The sequence below is a fragment of the Erpetoichthys calabaricus genome, chromosome 2 (assembly GCF_900747795.2).
Source record: "Erpetoichthys calabaricus chromosome 2, fErpCal1.3, whole genome shotgun sequence".
Classification (NCBI taxonomy): Eukaryota; Metazoa; Chordata; class Cladistia; order Polypteriformes; family Polypteridae; genus Erpetoichthys; species Erpetoichthys calabaricus.
Window position 1 is genome coordinate 186,992,647 of NC_041395.2, and position 12,473 is coordinate 187,005,119.

At 40.5% G+C, this 12,473-nt stretch overlaps 1 protein-coding gene across 1 annotated transcript in view; it reads right to left on the reverse strand.

Annotated features, from left to right (window-relative positions):
• The window catches only part of LOC114645495 (CD151 antigen-like), a 155,486-nt gene that overhangs the window by 39,907 nt on the left and 103,106 nt on the right, over positions 1-12,473 (reverse strand). The window contains exon 5 of the mRNA XM_051922063.1: positions 7,496-7,600. Within this exon, the coding sequence (XP_051778023.1) occupies positions 7,496-7,600 (105 nt within the window). The remainder of the gene's footprint in view (positions 1-7,495; positions 7,601-12,473) is intronic.

Genomic DNA, 12,473 nt, shown 5'->3' on the forward strand with positions numbered 1-12,473 from the left:
AACTGTTTGTTTCTATCAGTCGGGTTTTTTTGGAAAAATGTTATTGACTAAACTGTTGCTCTCAAACTTCGCAACATGACTGTTGGCTTTGTTTGCCAACACTGGGATAACTTTGGCGACGTGGTGTCCGTTGTTGTTAGTCACAGAGGCATTGTTATACAGTCTGCTCAACAATACGCTGACTACATGAATACGTCCGGAGTCTATGGTGGCGAGGCAGAAATTGTGGCAATGTCCCAAATCCTTCCAGCTACTATCAGCATTTACTTCCAAGAATGTCCTCATGCCTCTCCTCGAGTTTACAATCCGGCCCAGCATCTCTCCATATCCCTGCTCTTTAGCGGTCCTTTGCATCATGGGCATTACGAGGTTCTCATGCCTCTCAAATACACACGTGATAACCTTCTGGTGACATCTTTTGACGCTGTCGGTATGTGCACACAGGGTGCACACCCACTTGCTCGCCACACTAATGTGACTTCACCTGCCCACTCTCCTCTTCCTGAAATGCATTTCAAGACACACTCCCCTGAACACACGCATTCCACAGAGGACTTTCAATGCACCTTTTGTTCCAAAAGCTTCCGAGTGCAGAGATATCTGAACGCACATTTAAAAAAACACAACACTAAACGAATTATGCAGGCTGCAACAAAATGATGAAAGAATGGGCGCATTTTTTTCACACAAGCTGGGTGGGTGGGTGTTAGTTAGTTAATTAGTTACTCGAAGGATTTCAAGATTTAATATGCACAAGCGGTAACCAAACCAGAAAAGACGGCTGGCAAAAAGTGGCCGACAAATTAAACACGTGTGCATTGTACTTACTGAAAGCAGCATTACGGATTTTGCAAATGTTCATTTTTTTCCCTCTGTTTAAAAAACATTTAAAAAGCCGCGTGATTATGCGGCATATAGTACGCCTTGGGTTGGTATGCAGCGTGTAAAACTGTTCGTTTGTCGCGGATAATTTGCCTTTTACTTTAACACGAAGACAATTTCCTGTTAGATTTGTCTTTGCGATGACAATTAATAAGGCACACGGCCAAACTTTCAAAAAGATATGCATGTATCTGCCAAAACCAGTGTTCAGTCACGGACAGTTGTATGTTGCTCTCTCCAGAGTTCCATCTTTTCATTCACTTACTGGTATGCCTGCAGGAACACGTGCATCCAGCGAGCGACACACACATACAGGCGCGCGTGTGTGAGAGAGAGAGTGCTGGACACATAAGAAAAATAATACTTCATTACATTGATATACCGGTGTTTTCAGTATTCAAAGCGCTATCCACACAGGGAGGAACCGGGAAGTGAACCCAAAATCTTGCACAGTCTCCTTACTGCAAAGCAGCAACACTACCCCTGCGCTACAAGCCAGTTAAAGAATGCACCGGGCTCGATTTTGTTTTCACTTCTGTTTGGGCAACTGTGTCGTTCAGGAAGTGTTCACCTATCAATACATAATTATGCGGCGTATGCTACACCGCGGGTTGGCTAGCAGGTCATACGCTCGCACTGATTACATCCCTGTCCTTTGTACACACCCCCTCCCCTCTGCCCTCCCCCTCGCTACTACCGTGGTCGGGTGACTTGGTGGATTATATATAGAAAAGCAGCCAAAACCGCAAAGAACAATGAAAAGTCTACGTGACTCACAGGTGCATGTGGACTGTGCAAAGAGGAAAACGACTCAGGTGACGAGTGGGGGTGGGCACATGAGCAGGCAGTGCATACTGAATGAGAAATCAGCAGACTAGCATGACGGAGGGAGCGGAATGGGCGTCCTTTCCCTCTCCTCCCGTTCCGCCCTCCGTGCCCGAGCGCCGTCCACCCCGATCCCTTGCTCTGGGAGAAGGCGCGACGGCGGTCCGCCAGTTTTCAGTCACGGACAATTGTATGTTGGTTCGTTCCGTGCATTGTTACAATGCTACTTTTCTTGGTGATTTATTACATTACCGATTTTTCAAATGTTAATTTTCTCCCTGTGCTTAAAAATCATTAAACAAGCGGCCTGATTATGCGGCGTATGGTACCCCGCAGGTTCGCTAGTACTATATATTCTGATTACAGTAACCACTAAACTTTTAACAAGGCAACAGCAAATGCCTGGTTGCATGAAACTCATTTAACTGTCCATAGTAATTAATCACATATTATGATTTATATGTGGTTTGTTGATGGGAAAGTCCATTTAAAAATCCATTCCATTTAAAAATCAATTTTATAATCAGCTCAGAGATACATATCCATCCTTTAGAATTGCAATTTGTAAATTAATCTATTTTTTTCTCCACTCCTATTGTACAGTAGCTCCTCTTTAAAAGTGCCAAAACTGAATATTTGTAGTGGAGAACCTTTTTGGTTATTCGTCAGTTTAAATTGGCTAACTATTGTCACTTCTCAGTGATCTGGCTTGCAGATCAAAAATATGTCAGCCAAGCTTCATATGTGCTGTGCTGGAAGCTAATAACTGATTGGCGAGGAGCTGCATCCAATTTGTGTATGGTGTGCGGGTTTGTACATAAAACATAACCTGTTCTTGCCAACATAAAAAGGCAAGCTGCAGCAGTGTTTGGTTTTCATAACATAATCAGAGCAATTTACTGCTTTAATACTGCAATAATAATGAAAATGAAGTTGCTTTAGTCGTCCATTTGTAGTGACATCCCATTAACGCACAACTCATCTGTAATGCCAAGGTGAGACTGACAAATGTTGTGGCTCAGCAGCCTGCGTCAACCAGTGATTCACTTATTTAGAGGCAAAATAGTTTTGACAAACATGGTGGTACTGTATGTGGTGGCTGGTGTATTGAAAAAGTAATTGGCTGAACCTTCAGTTTTTCATATGGTCTGTATTAGACATTGTAGCAGGAATCACGTCATTACATGTGCTAGGTGATAGTGGCTGACTGCTTAGATGCTGGCGTCCTTGGCATTTCCCTTATCCTGAGAATAAGGAAGAGAGGTGCTACAATGCCACATTCTCAGTTGGGGAGCGCAGACAGATACTCTTGAATACAGATGGACGTGTTTCAGTGCATCAGGAAAAAGACTACTCTACCAGCCAATGAAGTTCATCGTGATGGCATATGTATGAGGTTGATTACCATAGTCCATATATAGATTTTTCAAGGTGCCGTTCAAGGCATGCTCTTTTATGTACATTTACAAGGCAACTGTGATTTATAAAGGGTAAATTGTGCAAAAATAGAAAATCAACCCACCACACTTTGATAGTTGATGAATCAACTGGCATAACAGCTTAAAGTTAGGAATGAAAGCAAATTCACTCATAAAACCTCATTCATTGGCATAAAAAAAAAAATCAGCAGCATGTGAAAGTTTGTAAAAGTCTTTGGGCTATTCAACAATTTTATATGAAAACAAGTTAAATTTAAACCAGATTGTAATTTTTACCTTGAACAGCATATCAGTAATGCAGAGCAAATGAAAAGGTGTAGCTGTTGTTTTGCAGCAGTTCAACATAGCGAGGACCTGGATATAGATGATGCTTAGAAAAATATTCCAGATGGCTGACACTAATACTTTGCTAAGGACTATTTACACAATTTTCTGCAGGTCACCTGTCCGTAAAGAAGGAAAAAATTGAAGGATTTGTCAAAGCTGAGGAGGCAAATGCAATTTTGTTTAAATCACTAAACAAGGTCAGGTGGCTGTCCAGATATTTCACCGTAAATGCTATGAGTTGGAACTATGATATATTAATGGAAAGTGAAGATGACAATGATCCTATTCACAAATACTGCTAGGATAAATTATAAAATGTAGCACAACATGTTGCTATATGGATCTTTGTAACCAAAGTTCCAGTTTTTAATTATTTCTTTAATAGTATCTTGAACGGTAAAGAATTTTTCAGATATGGTTACATTTACAAAACAACACAATCAATTCAATGAATTGTTTTCACTTTTGGATGTTTGTAGCACCTTCAGACCTCAAGTGCTGACTGGGAAAAAGGATTTAGTCTAATGAACACTATGCAACAAACTTGACAAATAAATTGGTTAAGTGCACAAAATGCTACTTTTAAATAGTAATTGTGAGGGAGTCAAAATCAAATGAAATCTCAGTATGAGGACTCTAGCTTCAGCTAAATGCCAAAGGCCTCACGAGTCAAATGTCAAAACCACCATTCTGATAATAATTTCCAGTCTAGAACATGGTTTACCACAGAATTTACTTTTCAGATTTTTAATTATGCCATTATTTTAATAAAATACAGAAATTGTACTTTTAGAATTAATTATACAGTATTATTGTTGCATTTTGTGAGTATTGATCTTTATATTTATCTCTGCAAAAAACTACTACTACACTGCCTTTAGACCATGGAGCATCTGCTGCTTCACCACCGTAGGCCACAGGTCCGCAACACCCTTGACTCTCTGTAGTTCGCATACCAGGAGATGGTGGGAGTGGAGGATGCCATCATCTACATGCTACACCAATCCCTCTCCCACTTGGAAAGAGGCAGTGGTGCGGTAAGAATTATGTTTCTGGACTTCTCTAGCGCCTTCAACACCATCCAACCTCTGCTCCTTATGGACAAGCTGACAGAGATGGGAGTAGATTCATACCTGGTGGCATGGATCGTGGACTCTCTTACAGACAGACCTCAATATGTGCGTCTCAGGAACTGCAGGTCTGACATTGTGGTCAGCAGCACAGGAGCGCTGGAGGGGACTGTGCTTTCTCCGGTCCTGTTCAGCTTATATACATCGGACTTCCAATACAATTCGGAGTCCTGCCATGTGCAGTAGTTTGCTAACAACACTGCTATCGTGGGTTGCATCAGGAGTGGGCAGGAGGAGGAGTATAGGAACCTAATCAAGGACTTTGTTAAATAGTGCGACTCAAGCCACCTACAACTGAACACCAGCAAAACCAAGGAGCTGGTGATGGATTTTAGGAGGCCCAGTCCCCTCACGGACCCTGTGATCATCAGAGGTGACTTTGTGCAGAGGGTGCAGACCTATAAATACCTGGGAGTGCAGCTGAATGATAAATTGGACTGGACTGCCAATACTGATGCTCTGTGTAAGAGGACAGAGCCGACTATACTTCCTTCGAAGGCTGGCGTCCTTCAACACCTGCAATAAGATGCTACAGATGTTCTATTAGATGGTTGTGGCAAGCGCCCTCTTCTATGCGGTGGTGTGCTGGGGAAGCAACCTAAAGAAGGACGCCTCACGCCTGGACAAACTGGTGAGGAAGGCAGGCTCTATTGTAGGCACAGAGCTGGACAGTTTGACATCTGTCAACGACGGGCGCTGAGCAGGCTCCTGTCAATCATGGAGAATCCACTGCATCCACTAAACAGTATCATCTCCAGACAGAGGAGTAGCTTCAGTGACAGACTGAGGAGATTGTTCCTCCCCCACACTATGTGAATCTTCAATTCCACCCGTTAAACGGGGGTAAACGTTAACATTATACAATGTTATTGACTGTTATACCTGCCTTGCACTCTCCACCTTGCACTGCATTTTTATCACTCTTTAATTAATATTGTTTTTATCAGTATGCTGCTGCTAGAGTATGTGAATTTCCCCTTGGGGATTAATAAAGTATCTATCTTTAGACATGCTGTACCTAAATACAACTCTGCCTTTCTTTTGCAGTCCGGAGCAATCCTTTTGGTGGACAGTTAAGTCAAAACTTGCATTTGTGTGGGTATGTTTGTGATTGTGCCTTCCAGTGAACTGGCATCCAGTCAAGACTCAATATTTGTGGCTTCTAGAATGAACTGCTCTTTAGAGATTGGACAAATATATACAATACTTACACATTTTAACATTTCCCAATATTGCTAATATTGTTATTCAAACAGAGACAGGTACCAAATATCTTCATTTTAGATAGATAGATAGATAGATAGATAGATAGATAGATAGATAGATAGATAGATAGATAGATAGATAGATAGATAGATAGATAGATAGATAGATAGATATTTATTGTCATTGTCACTTTTACAAAGGAACAACGAAATTGAAGGTGCAGTCGACTCAGTGTGAGGCATAAGAGTTAATAAAACAAGAAGAGAGAATAAACCGAATAGTAATAAAAGTACTTTACAAAATATACGAATTGCACTTGTTATATATACAAATTGCACTGGTTGACTCAAGGTCTATATTGCACATTGGGAGAATGATATGAAGCAGTTTTATTCTGAGTTCAGGGCCATGATTGCTTTTGGACAAAAGCTGTTTTTAAGGCGGTTTGTCCTGGTATTCATTGCTCTATATCTCTTGCCCGATGGCAAAAGCTGGAAGAGGCAATGACAGGTATGTGATGAATCCTGTGAAATGTCTATTGCTTTTTTGCGGCATCGGGAGGTGTAGATTTGTTCCAGAGTGGGGAGGGTACAACCAATTGTTCTCTCCGCTGTCCTGACGACCCTGTGGAGCACCTTCCTTTCCTTAGAGGTGCAGCTGCCATACCACACACACAGTCTGTATGTGAGCACACTCTCTATGGAACAGTGATAAAAGGCAAGGAGCAGATTTTTGGGGAGATGGTTCTTTCTGAGGATTCTCAGAAAATACAGTCTCTGCTGCGCCTTCTTCAGCAGCTCCTTGGTGTTGGCTCTCCAGGTCAGGTCATCCTCCAGCTCAATGCCCAGAAACCTGAACACCGGGATCCTCTCCACACAGGCCCCGCCAATGATGAGTGGCTGGATGTCAGTTTTGTTTTTTCTAAAGTCAATAACAAGCTCTTTCATTTTTGTGGTGTTGAGGAACAGGTTGTTGACTCTGCACCACTCTGACAGCCGCTCCACCTCGTCCCTGTATGCCAGCTCACCCTCCTTGCCCGAGATGAGTCCGACCACCGTTGTGTCATCCGTGAACTTTATAATCTTGTTGCTATGGTGAGTGGGGACACAGTCATATGTGTAGAGGAGCGGGCTGAGTACACAACCCTGCGGCGTCCCGGTGTTGAGGCTGAGAGCAGTGGAGGTGTGGGGACCCAGTCTGACCCTCAGGGAGCGACCAGACAGAAAGTCCAGTATCCAACTACACATGAGTGATGGAAGTCCCAGATCTACCAGTTTGGACACCAGTCGTTGTGGGAGGATAGTGTTAAACGCCGAGCTGAAGTCCATAAAGAGCATCAATTTTCTGATTATTGTTTTATTTTTGTTACTTTTTGACCTCCCGATAACAAAAATGCCACAGCCACTACTCTAGATTCCTTATTGCATTGCTTGCCCAATAAGTAATTATTTTGGATTTTAAAAATGAAAATGCACATTAGGCAAAAGTTGTAAATGAGATTGTAATAAAGAAAAACTACAAAGCTGATATTTAGACATTAATCTTTGCTTTACACCACACTTTTCAGAACATGCAAATAATGACAGCTTCATTGCTGTGGTCGTTTGGAAATATTTCCACAAAAGAATGCATTTTAGCTTAATTTTTCTCCTTGTTTTTAAGTCAACTGAAAGTGATTACACTTACTTCCTGCTGCAGCTTGTCCACTGCCTTGGTGACCTGCTCTTCACCAGGTTGCTTGTACTTCTGGGTCATGGTGTCCCTTAAGTTCTCCTTCAGCTCATCATTCAGCTAAGAGTCAAAAAGCAGAAAAATAAAATCAATCAACTGTCATCAGTTCTTAAGTTTAACACAAATTTTTTTATGAACAGGAAAGCCAACCTTTTCAAAATTACACTCAAACAATAAAATCTTACTTGTTACATACAATTATAAACACAGTGCAAATGATAGTGAAATGTAAAAGATATAGAAGCTCAAAGAAAATATGAATATTTTAAAAAGATTGAATTTTATATATACTTATAAAATTAAAGGAGCCCATGGCTGCTGATTGTTGGGACATGGTTTGATGAGTCAGAGAATTTATACAACTTTGCAATTTGCATCACCTTGGGCTTCCTAGGGACTGTGAACAAGCCATAGCCCTAACAAGCTAATTAAGGTCCAAGACATTTGTAAATTTTATCTGAAACCTCAAATATCTTGGCGGTGCCCAAACTTTTGCATGGTGCTGCTTTCCTTTTTTTCACTGTACAAAACAAAAACAATACACTTGAGGCTGATGTGCTGAGGCTTGAGGCATGCTGATGTGAACTTTGTAAACGCTAGAGGCTGGTGAGAGTTTTTAGCGTTTTCTGTAGTGTGAGAGTTAAGCAAAAAGTTTTATAGAACCACTTACAGAGCTACGTTTTCCCTGCAAATTGGAGGACAGCTTGCAGGGCCAGATGCAAGTTAACATCATACCCAGGATGAAGCAATTGTGGTTAAGGGACTTGCTGAAGTACCCAAAGAAATGTTCTGGCGGTTGTGGGATTCGAACCAGCTAAACCTTACCACCACTCCACTTAAGAAGAGACAGGGATGCATTTTAAATACAGAAGTGTTTGTGATTGAAAAGGTCTAAAAATATACATGTTTCACTCATTGGCTGGTGATTTTACCAAAATGGTTTAACTAAAACCATTTGTAGGTTACACATTACATAACACAGTTTACACACATAGTTAAATCTTATACATCCCTACTAAATACAGATGGATGTTAATTTGCCTTTGAGTGATCTGCCTCTTTACATAAAAATGAAAGTGATTTTAAAAGTTTTTATTTTGTGTATTACAGGAAATGATATGGATGATGCCGAAATCAATGGGACATTTCTTGGAGTACGAAAGTTGTCAGCAGCTTCCCCTACAGCTGAAGAAAGAGAAGAGAACTGTCTGAAGTGCAAATGCAGCTGGGTCTGCCGGGTCACCAGCTAATCACTGAGACAGCCACTTGCTGGGGATCAAGGCTGCTAATGGTAGAAAGGGTCCTGGAGCAGAAAAGAGCGCTTTCTAAAGTCTATTCTGTTGACATGATAACCAGACCTCCTGTCCCTATCTGGCACGACAGAGGTCCTGGAGACAGTTCAGAAGGTTCTGAAACCCCTTCAGGACATCACCGATGCTCTTTCAGGAGAGGAGTATGTGACCCTGTCATCTTCTGTTGGACCTCTGTTCTCCTTCCGCAGTCTGTTTCTTGCTTTATTTTGATACCACCCTTGTTCTACCCTCAGTTGTTTGAAAAAATTTAAAATAATTAATTTAATAATATAATACATTTTAATATGTTTGTATTTTTTGAAATTGAAGTTACATTTTCACAATCACAGTGTTGATTCATTTGCCACAGGAAATTGTGTTCTAAAGTGAAGCATTTTTAAAGTGCCATTTTACCCCATTTTAAAATACAAAAGCAAATGCACTGTATTTTTTTTTTAAATGAACACAGTTTCTCAATTCAAATTAATATACACCATGATTTTGAAAATATAGCTTCAACTTAAAAAAAAAAAAATATATAAAACTTATCCTTCTGATTTGTCCTGAAGGCCTATTATTTATATTGTGTACTATATATGCTATACCAATGACATTGTTACATATAGTGACTTGTTACTTTACTTTCCATGGCTATGATTTCTAATTGAAGTTAAAAATGTTTTAACCATACTATGAGGAATTAAATTCAATCACAATTTTGGGGCCCTGTAATTGCCATGAAGACTGTAGTAAGCATCAAGGATTTTATGAAGATTGTTGCCATAGGTTCAAATATTAAACCACAAAATGGAGTGGAGCAGTAAGGATTAAACATGTTGCTTCAAATGGTTTAAACTACAATAGTTTATTTACAGGTACAGAGTATGCTATAAAACTTGATATAACCTATAAGGATGTCAACACCAGTACCCCCAGAATGTGCTGCAATGTTCTGATAACAGTCATTTTGATTTCTCAAGGGTCACTGTATAACACTTGAAAAAGATTACGAAAGTAGTTTTGTGCTTGCTTAGATTAATCACTAACAAATTGAGCCAAGGCTGACAAGTAACATGCTTTGTAGAACTCTTGTCCTGGCATCACATTATCCATCCATCTATTTTCCAACCCAGCTCAGTTTTGCACATTTGCACAACGATCCCCAAACAGAAATATTGTAAAAAAATTTCTTTCTTCGAACTTTCCTCGTACTGTTTTTGTTGCCGTTTTTGTTTTCTGTGGTTTTCAGTGAAAACTTTTGCTTATTGCTTATCAACATTTGAAAAACATCCATTGGAATTTAACTCATTGTCACCCTTCTATAGCAGACACGAAAAAAACGGTAACAGTGTTAATGTTTGTGATGTGCAATCTGTTGGAATGACAAATGCAATGCATATGTCTTTGTTATATGCAAAAAAAAAGAAGAAAAATCTCGGGTTGCAAATGTATGTGAACTGCTGCATTTGAAGACAGTTTTTATGTGGTTCAGTGATGCTCGTTCAAGAAACATTCCTATTAATGCGGCACTCATTCAAGAAAATGTGAGGTTTTTAAACTCTCTTGGGACCTCCGTCAGCGGGACAATACGCCGAAGATCATCCTGAAGTGCGATCACCACGTCTGTTTAAGACTGTTTTATCTGTTGCTGGGGCAACAGCAGGCTCACAGCTCTACTGTGAAGCAATCACGCTTTGGGACGCACTTCAGCGTGATGTTCCCGTTGGGGGGGGGATCCCAAAAGAGTTCAGAAACCTCACAATATGAACTGGCATTCAGGCTCTAGGGCACCCCACCTTTACCCACTCTGCAGACTCAGTATCCAGCCAGGCTGGAAGAGTGCTGGAGGAGCCCGAGGAGGAAAATCTGAGGCAGCGGTGGAGCAGCAGCACGTGGGGCAGAGGCAGAAGATACCCGTTGTTCAAGTTTGCAGATAAAGTGGCTGCATTTAAAGCCAAACTTGATTTATGGGGCCGACAAGTGAATATTGGGATTTTTGATATGTTTCAAACATTAGCAGAGGTTGTTAAAGATACCAAGCCAGGGCCTTCTTTCTCCCAGCTGGTGTATGATCACCTATCTCAGCTTTCAATAGAGTTTGAGCATCATTCCCAACCACAAAAGACCTACAAAATGGGAAGAAATGGATCTGTGACCCATTTGTGAATAAGCCAGGTGAATCAACTTAGTCTGTGCTTGAAGAGGATCAACTGCTTGAGGTTGCAAATGATGGTGGCCTCAAAAGTATGTCTGAGACAACTTCAAATCTTCATACGTTTTGGATTAAAGTCAAGGTGGAGTATCCTGAGGTTGCCACAAAAGCACTGAAAAGTCTGCTTCCATTTCCAACATCCTATCTTTGTAAGGCAGTGTTTTCTGCAGTGACTGCAACCAAAACGAGATTACGGAGTAGACTGAACATAAGCAACACACTTCGTGTGTCACTGTCTTTCATCGTCCCCAAATGGGATTGTCTGGTTGCAGGAACACAAGCTCAGGGCTCCCACTGATTCTGCATTATGGTAAGTTGTATAATTTCTATTACGATATTATTATAACTTAATAATAATAGAAATGTAATATAAATTGTGTATAAAACTGCCCTACGAACCCGCTCCGAATCCTCAACCCCCCCAAAGCGGTCCCTGGAAAAATTTGCTTCTAGTAAAGTGGTCCTTGCTGTCAAAAAGGTTGGGGACCACTGACTTAAAGGATAAATTTGGTATTTTTTCAAGTCAAAGTTTTTTCTTCACAAACTGTGTATATTAATTTACCACATAAAGTTGTTCTCTATAGTGAAGCACTCTTTATCAATTTTTAAAAATACCTTGTCTGTTCTTGCAAGTTACAATGGGATTGAAGAGTACCAGGGTCCATAGGTAAATGAAAAGTCTTAAAACTGCTCATAGCCTCCATTCTAGGTGGAGTTATGACAATACAAACAAGCCTCTAGCGCCAGTACATTCTGTTTATCATCCTCGTTTTGCTTCTGCAGTTCTGTTTCTTCAGTGGTTATGTTCTGCCATGGCTGTTTATAGCAGATAGATGCACACAAAAATCTTGATTACTTAATCCTAAATGGCCTTTACTTTTCGTCCATTAGGTTATGTTGCTATTTTACATATCTTACACTGTAAGACTCACACTGAGCGACACAGCAGTGAAAAGAGCATGTAACAGTTTCATTGTACTTTGTACAAATAACATTAAATCTGAAATGAACTAATTAAACAGCATTGTATTTTTAATAAAAGCCTCAATTTTTGAAAGAGCCAAGCCTACACATAAGAAAATGCAGAGTGTGAGATTTGTGTGCTGCAAACCAATTATTGACTTTCTTAATGCACAATGAGCCACTCTTGCTTAGGATGAGTGGCAGCTCCATGCTACCTGGAGAAGTCGGCATAAAAGAAACTCCAATAGCACAAGTGGGACTGGAGGCACATACATGGTTAATTCCATTCCTCTGTCTCTTGTACCCCATGGGTCATTACAATATTCTCTCTCACAGAAGCACATGTGTGCATCATCAATTTAGTGATAGCAGGAACAATCTTTGCAAAATGATAAGCTTTTGTATTGTGACAGAATATAAGTGATTCTAAGTGTGCTCTTTTCAGTTACTATTGCTTAGCTGTCTA